The sequence below is a fragment of the Borostomias antarcticus genome (genome assembly GCF_949987555.1).
Source record: "Borostomias antarcticus genome assembly, chromosome: 12".
Classification (NCBI taxonomy): Eukaryota; Metazoa; Chordata; class Actinopteri; order Stomiiformes; family Stomiidae; genus Borostomias; species Borostomias antarcticus.
Window position 1 is genome coordinate 17,101,777 of NC_140245.1, and position 14,879 is coordinate 17,116,655.

Genomic DNA, 14,879 nt, shown 5'->3' on the forward strand with positions numbered 1-14,879 from the left:
TCAAGCATTCGTCAACTCCGTAGGTTATCTAAAAGTGAACTACATTTCCGGTTCTCATTCTCCGAGGCCGGTGTTCCGTGGGAAGGTAAACAACCGAACGGCGTGCACCTGTTTGTCTGCCAGTGCTCCGACGAGGCTGGCTGTCAGGGTTAACTGTAGTTAGTTGCCTGTATTTGGTTCGCGATGTGACAGAGCTAAGTGGAAGACACTCAGCTAAGTGGAAGAGAAGCAGCCTTATCCCCAACTGCGACTGTCGACCACGGCACGGTATTTGCAAGAAAATGGGACAACTGCAAGAAAAAGAGATTGGAGTCCCGCAGTGGCCGCGGGTCTCAAAGTTCATCTTGTCCGCGTGTGCAGCTTCTGTAGCTGAAATGGGTAAATGTGTAGCTGCAGCTCGCCAGTAGTTAGTCCTATAATTTTTTACTATTGGCATTCTTTTCTATTTCATACACTAATGTCATACTAATGTGCAATCATACATAACATTTTTGTGTAGGCCTACACGTCAGACTTGCACAGTAAGACCCCCCCCTCCCCTCCCCAGTGACGTTCCCCCTGGATCTGACGAAGACAAGGCTGCAGGTCCAGGGTGAGGCCGCCCTGCGGAAGCTTGGGGCCCCTGGCCCCCCGCCGGCCTACAGGGGCATGCTGCGCACAGCTCTGGGGATCATATGCGAGGAGGGTCCCCACAAACTGTGGCAGGGGGTCACACCAGCCCTCTACAGACACATAGGTAAATAATACTGGACCAGTACACCAGCCCTCTACAGACACATAGGTAATAATACTGGACCAGTACACCAGCCCTCTACAGACACATAGGTATTAATACTAGACCAGTACACACTCACTGGCACCCAGGTGTCCCTAGCCTCTATGGTTGTGTATGTGTTCTTGTGTGTTCTGTTCTGTGGTGTGTGTGTTCTTGTGTTTTCTGTGATGTGTGTGTTCTTGTGTGTTCTCTTGTGTGTTGTTGGAGTAAAGGCTTGCAGATGGCGTGTGTGACCTGATTCTAGTGTATTGAGGGGTGTATCTGTGTGTGGGTTTGTGTATGTGTGTGTGTGTGTGTTGCATGCGTGCGTACTGCGTGTGTGTGTGTTTCTGCTCCAGTGTACTCAGGAGTGCGGATGGTGGCCTATGAACAGCTGAGAGAGTCAGTCCTGGGCAGGTCTGAAGATGGCAGCTTCCCTCTGTGGTGAGACTTCACTACCGTTCTGTCCTACCAGTACCAGTCACACCTCCTTTCCCCCTGACCTGCTGTGTTTTTCTTCTTCTTCGTTTGGGTTGGTTGTTATTGTCCTTTCCCCCCAGGCTCGGGGCCAAGGGGCTATCCTTTTACCACCCCGAGCCTGGGTGAGGGGTCACCCGGGCTATATATCCGGGTACACCTCCAGGAGCCATGTCACCGTTTCATCATCCAAAACCGTAAGGCCACGCATTCCGTTGGGTGTTCGGTATCTTGGACAGTCCTGGATGACGTGGTCTGCGATTTGTTCCTCAGCGCCACCCTCACACGCCGCACAGGATACCAAGCCCCATCTATGCATTGATGAGCGGAAGCGTCTGACGCCTATCCAGGAGGCCGGGAGGAAATCACGGAGTCTTGAGGTGTTTGCCACTCCGCACGCCAGATGTGGTCCGCCCATCCTGCCTCACTGATGTTAAGATCTCTGCATTGCTGCAGGAGATCCCGTGCTGCAGGCACAAAAGGGTGTCTCGACTTGAGACGCCGGGGAGGCTCCGCTGTTGCAGTAAGTCTGTCGTGGAGCAGGTGGTTAGGCTCCACGGCCCGGCAGGCGAGACGTGCTGTGGTTCCTGTGTGGCTGCTGTGTGACAAGGATATACTGGCCTCCGCACTGGTGTTCACATGATTCAGTACCAGTGGCTCTTAAAATAATCATCCCTACAACTGCAACTCTGTGTGAAATAGTACACCTCAGCAGTGTGGTTTTGCTACTGTGTGTATTACTGTATATCTGCTTGAGTGCAGTGCTGTGTGTGTGTGTGTGTGTGTGTGTGTGTGTGTGTGTGTTGTGTGTGTGTGTGTGTGTGTGTATTATTTATAGAATAGAAAGTTTATTAGCCATGTGTAACAAGTACAGTATGGGTACAGGTACATTGGAATGCTTGTAATTGCTTGTCCTTACAGTATCTTATCAGTACTAATTAGTTCCTCATTCCAGTCATAGGTGGTACTCAGCTAGACATTTAAAGGTTCCCAATTTACTATACTATCCGTCGTCTAGCAGTCTTATCAATATCATCCGCACCTACTTATCCCATCCGATCATGGATGATATGTGTGTGTCCATGATGTAGGCACTGCAATTAAATAACATTCGAGTATACAGTTGTGCACAGTGTTTGAGTGTTCGAGTGTTGTCAGGTGTTGGTTCAAGTGTACAGTAGTGCAGAGTCCGTTGTGTTCGTAGACAAGGTGCAAAGTGATCAGTTGTTGGTCCGGGGGAGGGGGGGGGGGGGGGGGGGGGCGTCAAACCAGATGGTGGTTCATAATGTAGCAGCAGATCAGAAATATATTTTGGCCCTAAACCATTCAGTTATATAAACTCATTAATTGTTTTATAAACTAACAGCAGTATTTCAAAGTCAATTCTTTGACAGACAGGAAGCCAGTTTAAAGACCTCAGAACTGGAGTGATGTGATCCACTTTCTTAGTTTTAGTGAGGACTTGAGCAGCAGCGTTCTGAATCAGCGGCAGCTGTCTGATCGATTTTTAGGTTTCTCTAAAAACAAAAAAATATCAGACAAAGCTGCAGCTGATTCACCAAGATTTCTGGCTTCGTTTGTGGTTTTTATCATTACTGATTGGAGCCGAGCGCTGACTTTTAATCGTTCTTCCTTGGCTCCAAAGACAATTACTTCAGTTTTATTTTTGTTTAGTTGAAGAAAGTTCTGGCACATCCAATCGTCGATTTGTTCAATGCACTTAGGCTACTCAGTGCTTTTATGGGACTATAGTCCCTTGGTGCAGGCCTGTACATTGCGACATAGGCTATATGTCGCACGTGCTATGAAAAAAAATGTCTGTGCGATTAATTTATTTGCCCTGTAGCACTCGTGCGACAGACGGCGAGCTGCTTGTATGTAACGTTAGCGCTTTTTTCCGTGTTGAAGCGGGGAGGACGAGAGGTGAAATGAAGTGAGAGCAGGCTAGCCTATAGCTTACCCCGGACCAGTAAACTCTGTTCGGGCAAGTGCCTCATGCAGTTGTCTGATCAGACAAGTAAAAAAATAGCCTATAGTTGAAGTGTGATAAATATGTAACGTTATCTAAAAAAATACAGTGTAGAAACACGACGTGGAGCTACACCCAGTAGCCTAGCCAAGCCTGTTTGAGCCGAAGCGGAGCCTCTTCCATGCAACCGTGGAGTCTGTCCTCCTATACAGCTGTGAAACTTGGACCCTGAAGCCCACCCCGCTGAAGTCTCTGGATGGGTGCTACACCAGAATGCTGCGTGTGGTGCTAAATGTCAACCAGAACGAGCATGTTACCAACAAGCATCTGTATGGGGGGCTACCAAAGCTGAGTGAGAAAGTGGCATCCAGGAGGATGAAACTTGCTGGCCACTGCCACAGACATCATGAACTCCCAGCCAGCAAGCTGGTGCTCTGGGAGCCAACACACGGGCACCGATTAAGAGGACGCCCCACACCAACATACATGGATGTACTGAGGAGGGACGCAGGAGTGGAGAGTTCTGCAGAACTGGCTGGATGTATGGACAACCGAGATGATTGGAGACTTTGCTGTCAAGCTCATCTTGAAGACCTAATGAATTACACCAGGATTAGAAGTGACTCAGGAAAAAAAAACTTTGACGGATCTGTCTGTAACACGGCCTAGTAGTCTATAAAAGCCTGCTGATTCACAATACAATAATATTGTGACACTTTGGTTGGTTTGCGGTGTTAGGGTTCTACCTGTAGACAATCTGTGGAAATATAAAGTAAATCCAACCAGTAGATGGGAAATGATGCAGGATCACCTTGGAACTCCTTTTTCAGGGCAGGCCTGGAGCATTTGGCTCTTTTTTGCAAATGTGGTGAATCACTTTATTGAAGAATTTCATGGCTTTTTCAAAACAAGTAAAAAGTCTGATCATTCATTTTATGAAGGAGATAAGTCAAAGTTATGAAAAAATAAGGTCAGGTTTTGTTCTATCCCTAATAGAAGAGTAGGACCAGGATTAAAAGTGAATATTCCTCATACAAAATAACTTTTTGCTCTTTCCGCCTATAATAAGTCCTTATATAGAAGGCTGCTGATTCAAAATAGAACCAAATATTGGCATCCTGGTTGCTTTGGGATGTAGGGACACTACCTGTAGACCATATGTGCAAGTATTATGTAAAAACAACTATCTGGTAGAAAATGACAAAGGATTATCTTGGAATTCCCTCTTTCAGGTTAGGCGTTTTTTGCACTTTTTTGGCCTATGGGGTAAGGCACTTCATGGATGAATTTCATGATTTTTTCAGTAATAGTAAAACTTGGGACAATCCATTCCATGAACGGGACATATTCAAGATATGAAAAAACAATGTCCCGTTTTGTTCTACCCCGGGGAAGGCTCTTTTTGAGGGTTGGTTCCTCCACTATAACTACAACATGCTAATCAGAGGCCCTGACTGACTGATTGAGCGACCGTCTTTTTGGCTGGCTGAATCGAAAGTTTAACAACGCTAGCTTGCGTTAATGTTCCTCCAGCCACCTAAAAGTGCCAGTCAAAGCAACAGCAAATGCAACAAAATATCCGTTAAGCGTAGCCTAATCTAGCCTATTATTTATGTAAGCTATGTAAAAAAGGCAATGATTGTGGTAGAAGACAGGACCAGCACAGAGTTGAGGGACAGGTGAGAGAGGAGAGGATAGAGGTTGTTGAGAGGAGAGCAGGAGAAGAGAGAGGAGAAGGAAGGGGACAGGGCAGGATGAGAGATTAGAAAGAGTGATAATTTAGAAGGAATGAGTATGCAGTTAAGCATCAATGGGCATCAAACAAATTTTTTTTATTAAATAAAACATTCTATCTATTATTATCACCCCATAACTCAAAATTAAAGAAAGCATATTTAATGTAGGCTAAACATGCTGTTTCAATATACTTTTCAATTATATATGTCTCACGATTTTGTTATTTTAATTCTTTAAAAGTCACCAGAATACAGGAAACTTGTTCTCTGAAACTTTTTTGGGGGAGGACGCCCAGACCCCCGCTTTGGTATAGAAATTCTCCTTATTTTGGCTGTCTTCAGCTTGGCACCACCACACCAAGAGATCAATTCCACAGGAAACACTGGTTCCTTGTTCAGATCATAGAGAAAATCCCAAACAAAAGGAAAAAGATATTTAAATTGTTAATGAAAAAGAAGATAACCCAAATCATGAAGACACCGCAAAATCAAAAGCCGGGAAAACCTAAAGATACTTGTCTGAAAACATTTGTTATCGTTTCATATTGTATACGTATAGTAACATCCCTTTCCGGGTGGTTTTAAGTGATGAACTGCATAACTTGTGTTCAGTAGAGGTGATAATGGACATTTTATACCTGTGCTACAACTTTCTGGCTCTGTGCTACAGAACTATCAACCCCTGTACCACCAGTGCTATGTGCTTTTGTCAGTGAAGAATGAGGCAAATTCATTGCAGGCCTGGTGGATAGAAGTTCAGAGGCTACTGACACAGGAGGGTTTGTTAGCCTATCGACAGTGGCAAACAAAGCACGTGCATTATTATTGTTTTTGGTGATAATCTTAGAAAAGAAGGACTGCCGTGCATTTCTCAGCTCTAAATTATAAATCTCTCTTTATAGATGTTATAATGAACATGGAGATATGTTTTTCGCCACCTGCGTTCAGCTTTCGACACTCTCTTTTTTCTATATTGACCAGGGTGGCGTTTCTCCATGGAGATCGTTTCTTACCAGAGACCACCTTCACCTTGGTGGGCGGAATGGTATCAAGAATATTTGGTATTTTAGAATTGAAATTATCTACAAGCTCATTGACTGAGACCCAAGAGAGGGCAGGTGTGGACGAGAGAGCCTGAGTAAATATGTCACCGGTGTTTTCAGTGTACCGTTTTATGATTACCTGTTTGAAAATTAGTGTGCATGGAGATAGTACTCTCAACGAAAACAAAGGAATGATCAGAGAGTGCAACATAAGATACCTCAACCTTAGAAATATTCAGACCTTTGGTGATGATCAAGTCCATAGTGTGCCCCTTGTTGTGTGTGGACTCTGTCACATGCTGAGTCAGTCCATAGCTATCAAGGACACAACACAGTTCTTTATAGGTGGCCAAGGAACTGCCTGTTAAATATGCTTATGTAGGAAATCCGTCCTTCAATATCACACTTTAGTCCTTCGGCGCAACATGAGTTTTATTTTATAGGCTACATCGCTCCCAGCGCGCCGGTTCAGGAAGCTCAAAGCCGGTGTTCTGAAAAGTTGGCCTACCTCCTCAGGATGACCTACTGTACCACCCATTATATTACAATATGTTTAATTCATTGATAGCGCATCCTGTCAAGTGGGAAATGTCTATCAGAATGTCCTACGACCCATTTTATTGTTCTTAATTCATGGGTAGCGCATCCTGTCAGGTAGGAAATGTTGATAGACATTTTGACATTTCCTACCTGACAGGATGCGCTACCCATAAATTAAGCACAATAATGGGTCGTAGGGCATTTTGATAGACATTACCTCTCTGACAGTATCTGTTCTGCTGCACCTCAAATCCATCACAGACCCACTCCTGGACCCTCTGCAATTCACCTACAGATCAAACAGGTCTGTGGACGACACAGTAAACATGGCCCTTCACTACATTCTACAGCACCTGGAACACGCAGGCACCTACGCCAGGATCCTTTTTGTGGATTTCAGCTCTGCCTTCAACACCATCCTCTTCTCACACTGGAGTACGAGCTCTCCCAGCGGCACGTGCCTGACCCAACCTGCAGGTGGCTCACCGACTTCCTGTCCGGCAGGAAATAGCACGTGAAGATGGGCAAAAATATCTCAGACTCCAGGTCCATCAGCACCGGCTCCCCTCAGGGCTGTGTCCTCTCCCCCCCTACTCTCCCTGTACACCAACAGCTGCACCTCCAGCCACCAGTCTGTCAAGCTCCTGAAGTCTGCTGACGACACCACCCTCATTTGACTCATCTCTGAGGGAGACAAATCCGCATTCAGGTGGGAGATCGACCAGCTTCTGTCCTGGTGCGGCCAAAACAACCTGGAGCTCAACACTCTCAAGACAGTGGAGATGATTGTAGACTTAAGGAAGAAACCAGCCACCCCCCATCACATTGAATGACACCAGTGTCCACTGTTGAGTCCTTCTGCTTCCTGGGCACCACTACCTCCAGGGACCTCAAATGGGAGCTAAACACCAGTTCCCTTGCGAAGAAGGCACAGCAGAGGATATACTTCCTGAGGCAGCTGAAGAAATTCAGACTACCAAAGGATATTATGGTACACTTCTACACCTCCATCATTGAGTCCATCCTCACCTCCTCTATCACCATCTGGTACTCCGCCGCTACAACCAAGGACAGGGCCAAACTGCAGTGCGTCATCCGATCTGCCGAGAAAGTGATTGACTGCAGTTTGCTCTCCCTCCTGGTCCTGCTCAACTCCAGGACCCTGAAGAGGGCCAGGAAGATTGCGGCCGACCCCTCCCACCCCGGCCATAATCTCTTTGTGCCACTCCCCTCAGGCAGGAGGCGGCGGTCCATCAGGACCATGTCTGCACGCCACAGAGGCAGCTTCTTCCCCATGGCCATCAGCCTCTTCAACCAGGCCTGTGTCCCCCTCTGACCCCTGCCCCACCATGGACTCCACCACCGTTGAGAGAGACTGTCTAAAGACACTTGCACATGACCTGAATGTTCTGCATAGGACACACCGCACTCAAAGTTCATGTCCATGCCACACACGCACATATATACATGCACACACTTGCACATGACCTGATTGTATGTATGTGTAGGACACACCGCACTCACACATCACGCCACACACACATTCACACACTCACCTACACATTGCATATACACGGACTGCACTACTTTTGTATATTGTTCCGCTCTCTTAGTTTATCCCTTTCTTGTTTTGTTTTTTTTGCACTAGCATTTTTACTCTCCCTTTGCACTGTCCTGTCTTTGCAGTCCTCTCTCGTCCCTGCACCTTGTCAAATGTCGTCTCAATGTTATGCACAACGTCCGAAAGCAAATTCCTAGTATATTGAAAAACTACAGTGGCAATAAACAGACTTTGATTCTCTGATTCTCTATCCCACAATGTCACCTATTATGCTGAATGCTGACGGCAGCTTTGCCACGTTTTCACTAGTTTACAACATTAATCATGCAATTCATGCAATTGTTGTATGAATCCTATGATATTGCCATTTGAAATCATTTTATGGCATTTAAAGGTATTTCAACACACATTATCTTTATGTAGCTAGATAGCTACCATTGTCTGATAAGGAGAGGGCTGCACAGTACATGCAGATCCAGTTTCTAGGTAAGATGTTGATACAGTCAGGTCCATAAAAATGTGGACATTGAGATCATTTTTCATCATGTTGGTTCTGCACACCGCCACAATAGATTTGAAATGGTGTATATATATGTGTGTGTGTGTGTACGTGTATGCTTATATGTGTGTGTCTGTGTGTGTGTGTAGGAAGGCGGTGTTGGGGGGCATGCTGGCGGGGGCTCTGGGCCAGTTCATGTCCAGCCCCGCTGACCTGGTGAAGGTCCAGATGCAGATGGAGGGTCAGCGCAGACTGGAGGGCAAGCCACCCAGGTTAGTGTGTGTGTGCGTGTGTGTGTGTGTGTGTGTGTGTGTGGGGACTCCTGAGCAAGCCATTGTTTCCCCCCTATTTCCCCATGTGGACTCAGCCAGCCTCTGTCTCTGCAGGGTGCACGGAGTGTACCATGCCTTCCTGAAGATCGTGTCTGAGGGGGGGGTCCGGGGCCTCTGGGCTGGATGGGTCCCCAATGTGCAGAGGGCCGCTCTGGTCAACCTGGGAGGTAAGAGCTCCCCACCATGTCAGGGCTGGATTCTCACAGTTAAGTAAGCAGGATAAATCAAACCTGCATCGTGATGGATACAGTAGGTAGGTAGGTAGGTAGATGGATGGATGGATGATGAAGATTGCTATAGGTTTCTGGTTGCACCTACTGGCAGTGGTGAGTTGGTGGTTAGTCTTAGTGGTTAGATAGTGGTTAGTTGGTGGTTAGTCTTAGTGGTTAGTTGGTGGTTAGTCTTAGTGGTTAGATAGTGGTTAGTTGGTGGTTAGTCTTAGTGGTTAGATAGTGGTTAGTTGGTGGTTAGTCTTAGTGGTTAGATAGTGGCTAGTTGGTGGTTAGTCTTAGTGGTTAGATAGTGGTTAGTTGGTGGTTAGTCTTAGTGGTTAGATAGTGGCTAGTTGGTGGTTAGTCTTAGTGGTTAGATAATGGTTAGTTGGTAGTTAGTCTTAGTGGTTAGATAGTGGTTAGTTGGTGGTTAGTCTTAGTGGTTAGATAGTGGCTAGTTGGTGGTTAGTCTTAGTGGTTAGATAGTGGTTAGTCTTAGTGCTTAGATAGTGGCTAGTTGGTGGTTAGTCTTAGTGGTTAGATAGTGGTTAGTTGGTGGTTAGTCTTAGTGGTTAGATAGTGGTTAGTTGGTAGTTAGTCTTAGTGGTTAGATAGTGGTTAATTGGTGGTTAGTTGGTGGTTAGTCTTAGTGGTTAGATAGTGGCTAGTTGGTGGTTAGTCTTAGTGGTTAGATAGTGGTTAGTCTTAGTGGTTAGATAGTGGTTAGTTGGTGGTTAGTCTTAGTGGTTAGATAGTGGCGAGTTGGTGGTTAGTCTTAGTGGAGCATCTGCATTACACCCTAATATGGCTAATAAAGTGTTATGTTAAGATAACATAAAGAGTTAAATGCTAGGTTGCAGCACATGTGGATCAGGTGGCTTTATTCAACAGGGCATTCCTAACCCAGCCACTAGGTGTCAGTCTACACGAGACAATGCTAATGCTAATCCAATAGAATGTAGTTATTACCTGATGAGGTCCAGTCCCTCTCTCCTGTGTCCACGTGTTGAGTTCCTCTCCAATCTGTGTTTCCATCAGATCTCACTACATATGACACAGTTAAGCACTTTCTACTGAGAAATACCTCATTACAGGACAACAGTCTCTGCCACGGCATGGCAAGGTATGCTCCACTACACAACAGATAGCACACCTGACCTACAGTACGCTGTGTGTTTAGTGTATTCCTGGACTTCTAACACACGCACTCACACACACACACACTCTCTCCCTCTCTCTCTCTCTCTCTCTCTCTCTCTCTCTCTCTACAGTACATGCTCAGGTTTGGTTGCAGCTACTATGGGAACTCCTGCTGATGTAATCAAAACCAGAATGATGAACCAGCCCAGAGATATGAATGGCAGGTGAGTCAGCCAATCACAGGACAGAGATAGACACATGCACTTTATTAAGACATAAGCTTTTATTTTTTGTAACTACTAAAACTTAAAACATAATGCAGCTACTTGCTAATTAAAACACTTGTTGGTGTACACAGTCAGTCACTAGTTTGCAATTCAGCTTATCCTTCGGGTGTATAGATGTAAGATAATCTTCATTTTAGTTAGTCGGCCAAGCCGTCCTTTCTCCACAGGGCTGTGCTGTAGTACCATGGTCTCTCCACAGGGTTGTGCTGTAGTACCGTGGTTTCTCCACAGGGCTGTGCTGTAGTACCGTGGTTTCTCCACAGGGCTGTGCTGTAGTACCATGGTTTCTCCACAGGGCTGTGCTGTAGTACTGTGGTTTCTCCACAGGGCTGTGCTGTAGTACCCTGGTTTCTCCACAGGGCTGTGCTGTAGTACCATGGTTTCTCCACAGGGCTGTGCTGTAGTACCATGGTCTCTCCACAGGGTTGTGCTGTAGTACCGTGGTTTCTCCACAGGGCTGTGCTGTAGTACTGTGGTTTCTCCACAGGGCTGTGCTGTAGTACCCTGGTTTCTCCACAGGGCTGTGCTGTACCACTCGTCTGCTGACTGTCTGCTCCAGGCTGTGAGAAGAGAAGGCTTCCTGTCCCTGTACAAAGGCTTCCTGCCTACCTGGATGAGAATGGTACCTCTCTCTTTTCCCTGTCTCTCTGCTGCTTCTCTCTCTTTTCCCCGTCTCTCGGCTGCTTCTCTCTCTTTTCTGCTTGTCTCTCTCTTCTATCGGCCTCTCCCCATGTTTTACCTTAGGACTGACATCCTTGCCCTAAGCATAGCTTCTGCCTGTCTCTCTTTTCATTGGTCAAGGGCAAGGTATTGTTAGGCAGCTAGAAATGACCAATTTCCTGTATTAATACTGATGAGTTTCTACTACTGACAGCAACACTGTATTAATACTGATATGAGGTTCTACTACTGACACCAATGCTGTATTCATTCTGATGAGTTTCTACTACTGACACCAACACTGTATTAATACTGATGAGTTTCTACTACTGACACTAACGCTGTATTAATACTGATGAGTTTCTACTACTGACACTAATGCTGTATTAATACTGATGAGGTTCTACTACTGACACCAACGCTGTATTCATTCTGATGAGTTTCTACTACTGACACCAACACTGTATTAATACTGATGAGTTCCTACTACTGACACTAACGCTGTATTAATACTGATGAGTTTCTACTACTGACACTAATGCTGTATTAATACTGATGAGTTTCTACTACTGACACTAACGCTGTGGGAGGTGTTGCAGGCTCCATGGTCCATGACCTTCTGGCTGACGTTTGAACAGATCAGGAAGACTATGGGGATCAGCTCATTCTGAAGACTGGAGTAACTGCTCTGGGAACAATGGTCTCTACAGCTAGAATAACATCAACTGTAGTAAAATTACTGAAAATTGAAAGCAATAGTAGGATGTGTGATTCCTGTTCATTGTGTTTATTGAGCTGACCCTGGATGGATGGTGTCCTCCTGGACAAGTACTCTCTAGCTTTCTGTCCCATATCTTACAGTATGTGTTTCTGTCCCAGCAGAACGCTGTTCAGTTTCAATCAAACAGTTGTTCTTCTCGGTGGAGTGGACTCCAAGACTGACAACGTGGTGTGGGACTGGTAGTTAAACCCCATTTGTGAACACTCATGTAGACTGCAGTAAATGTCTCCACTCATGAGGGAAATGTAATAATTATTTGACCCTTAGGCCTATAGTCTACAGACAAATAATTGTTGTATTTTTGGTGACTGACTTAATGTTTCATGTCTCGCATGAAGCAACTGATAGTACCGGAGCATTCCACTACAACTTTTCTTCTGCACAGCAAGCCAGAGTCGTCATCTCTGTGTCATCCTCTCTCAGGCTCATCCTCTCTCAGGGTCATCATCTCTGGATGGATGCAAGCATGTGGAGATGATATTGGTGCTTTGATTATAATAATAGTAGGTTAAAAAACATTATGATATGATGAATATCTTGTAATGAGAACATTGAGAACAGCAGCATTCGTTAACATGGGAGCTGAAGTGAAGCGCAGCAGTGCACGTTGCGCTTCTGCAACTGGTGAGTTCGAGGGGTCAGGGTCATCCTCTCTCAGGGTCTGTTTTGAGGAGTGAGTTTCACCAACTACTCCACGTTTTACTCGGTTACACATGCATGTGAAATGCAAAATCTCACCAGCCAGTTGGTCAAAGTTGGCAACCTTGAAGATATGTGATAGGCACGCTGCAGACAGCTGTTCTGGTGTGTTTGGGGAGGCAGAGGTGATAACTAACGACTCAACACATGACACAACACTATAGCTAGTAACAGGCTCAGGCAGCACGAAATGTGTGACATCCCTAAAAGGAAGTAAACTTAAGATTCAAGAAGTTTATTGTCATGTGCATGGTTAGACACAGTGGTTACACCACACAATGCAATTATTACTTTTGCTTTGTCCTCCAATGCACACATCCCAAGTCTACTAAGTAATAATAATATAAAACAGTGAAATAGTAATAACAATAGAAAAAAACAATAAAAATAGCAATAACTCAAAAAGTAACGTGCAAAAATACAATACAGTAGTGCAATAGCAGCAATATTACAGTAGCAGCAGTAGTGTGTAAGTAATCAGTAGAATGGTGTGTGTGTGTGTGTGTGTGAGAGTGAGAGAGAGAGAGGGGGGGGTGGATGGTGAGGTTTATGCTAATAGCTAAGCTTCGACTTCTGTTCATTTTACATAACATTTTAGTAGTTTATCAGGTGTTTAGAGCATATGGCTTAGCGGCTGATACCCCAGTCATTAATGAAATTGATTGATTCTAAGTTCTGGTGGCATTGCATTGGCCTCCTCGGAAATACGTAATACAGTAATACTTCTCTTTGGCCACAAGATGGAGTACAAGTGCCAGTGTGAGGCGCTCACACCCGGAACGTAAACAAACTGCAGCCATGAGCCATCCATAGCTCGTCTTACGTAGGCTAGCCCACCTCCGCAGTAGGAAGCTAGATCTGAAAATGGCGGCACCGGGGTCCGCAGCACCCAGACGTCTGGTCCAATATGTGGTGGTCCGGTCAGACTTGGTCCACGGTCTCGGCTGGCCGCTGGGAGCGGTTATAACACAAGCCTGCCATGCTGCCACCGCCGCCATTCACCTCAACTATACCGACCCCGACACGCAGGAATATTTGGCAGAACTGGACACCATGCACAAAGTAGTGCTCCAGGTACATACAATATATCTAATGTTAGTTCGCTAGCTTTGATACAAGGACTACTGTTACATCAGCTTGCACCTGCAAGCAGGCAGCAGCTCGCTACAAGTACGTGAGTGAGCGAACACCGGGCCAATGCTACGTCCCATTCCCTACAGTAGGCTAGCCTAGCCTCGCGTCACCAGTCTCCTATACAGTCACTGACTCTATTCCTCCTCCAGGCTGAAAAGGCGTAAACACGGACTATTAATTTATACAGCGAGTTTCCATCATAATTCTGGCGATGTATTGCACTAGTCCAAACTTTGTTCAATGGATAATCATTGGTGATTAATTACTATATGGCCATAGCCCATTAAAACCATTACCATTAAAACCACGTTACTGATGTGTGTTTGTTCCTCAGGCTGTGGACCAGGCCTCTCTTTCCAGCCTATCAGAGATTCTGACAGAGAAGGGCGTTGCCCACAAGCTGTGGATAGAGCAGCCGGAAAATGTGCCCACCTGCCTGGCACTCAAGCCTTACCCCCGAGAGACGGTGCAGCCGCTCCTGCGCAAGTTCAAGCTGTTCAAATGACCGACGGGTAGAGACGCCTGTACACCCAGCACACCCTGGTACCAGCAGGCCTCCTGTACACCCAGCACACCTGGGTAGCAGCCGGCCGGGGGTCAGGCTTGTCAGTGGACTGAGGGCTGCAGGGCCTGTTTAAGATGGCCACCCCCCATGAAGCCAACTTCAGCAGCACCTTGTGCCCTGGCAGGACAGCAGGAGGCTCGGAGTGTCGCTGACACCACTGTGAAGATGGTTAAACATGTCACACATCACCTTCATGAAGAAGATTCAATCATTTATCACATGACCTACACTTCCTGAGATCAGTGCAATAAAAAAAACTTCTAATTACGTGGAACTCTTGTCTACTGTGACTTTCATTCTGTACCATTCAGGTACCACATACAGATAAATGAAATGTTCAACGCTCACTTGAAAGTGACGATAGTTTTCTCTGTTGATGATAAAATGACATGACACCAGAAAGATACAAAGATTCAAGAAAACAGCCAAACTCATGTTTTAAATGGTGCTTTTATTGCAATGTGTTGCATTCTCACATTCATGGATGTTA

General features: G+C 45.7%; 2 protein-coding genes across 3 annotated transcripts; both read left to right on the forward strand.

The window, feature by feature from the left end:
• The first annotated feature begins 7 nt into the window (after nucleotides 1–7).
• slc25a27 (solute carrier family 25 member 27) lies at nucleotides 8–12,054 on the forward strand. Of its 2 annotated transcripts, XM_084447345.1 has the most exons (9): nucleotides 8–378; nucleotides 548–736; nucleotides 1,114–1,198; nucleotides 8,729–8,851; nucleotides 8,966–9,078; nucleotides 10,162–10,246; nucleotides 10,395–10,487; nucleotides 11,070–11,172; nucleotides 11,810–12,054. In XM_084447345.1, the coding sequence occupies exons 1-9, from the start codon at nucleotides 282–284 to the stop codon at nucleotides 11,879–11,881; spliced, it is 960 nt and encodes a 319-aa protein (XP_084303471.1). In that variant the 5' UTR covers nucleotides 8–281; the 3' UTR covers nucleotides 11,882–12,054. The 2 variants fall into 2 exon arrangements, with proteins under 2 accessions (XP_084303471.1, XP_084303472.1); XM_084447346.1 differs by lacking the exon at nucleotides 11,810–12,054 and having other exon boundaries at nucleotides 11,038–11,172.
• Nucleotides 12,055–13,487: 1,433 nt separating this feature from the next.
• Nucleotides 13,488–14,621, forward strand: ptrhd1 (peptidyl-tRNA hydrolase domain containing 1). Its single transcript, XM_084446649.1, has 2 exons — nucleotides 13,488–13,764; nucleotides 14,159–14,621. Exons 1-2 carry the CDS (start codon nucleotides 13,555–13,557, stop codon nucleotides 14,327–14,329), a joined length of 381 nt encoding a protein of 126 aa, XP_084302775.1. The 5' UTR covers nucleotides 13,488–13,554; the 3' UTR covers nucleotides 14,330–14,621.
• Nucleotides 14,622–14,879: the final 258 nt, after the last annotated feature.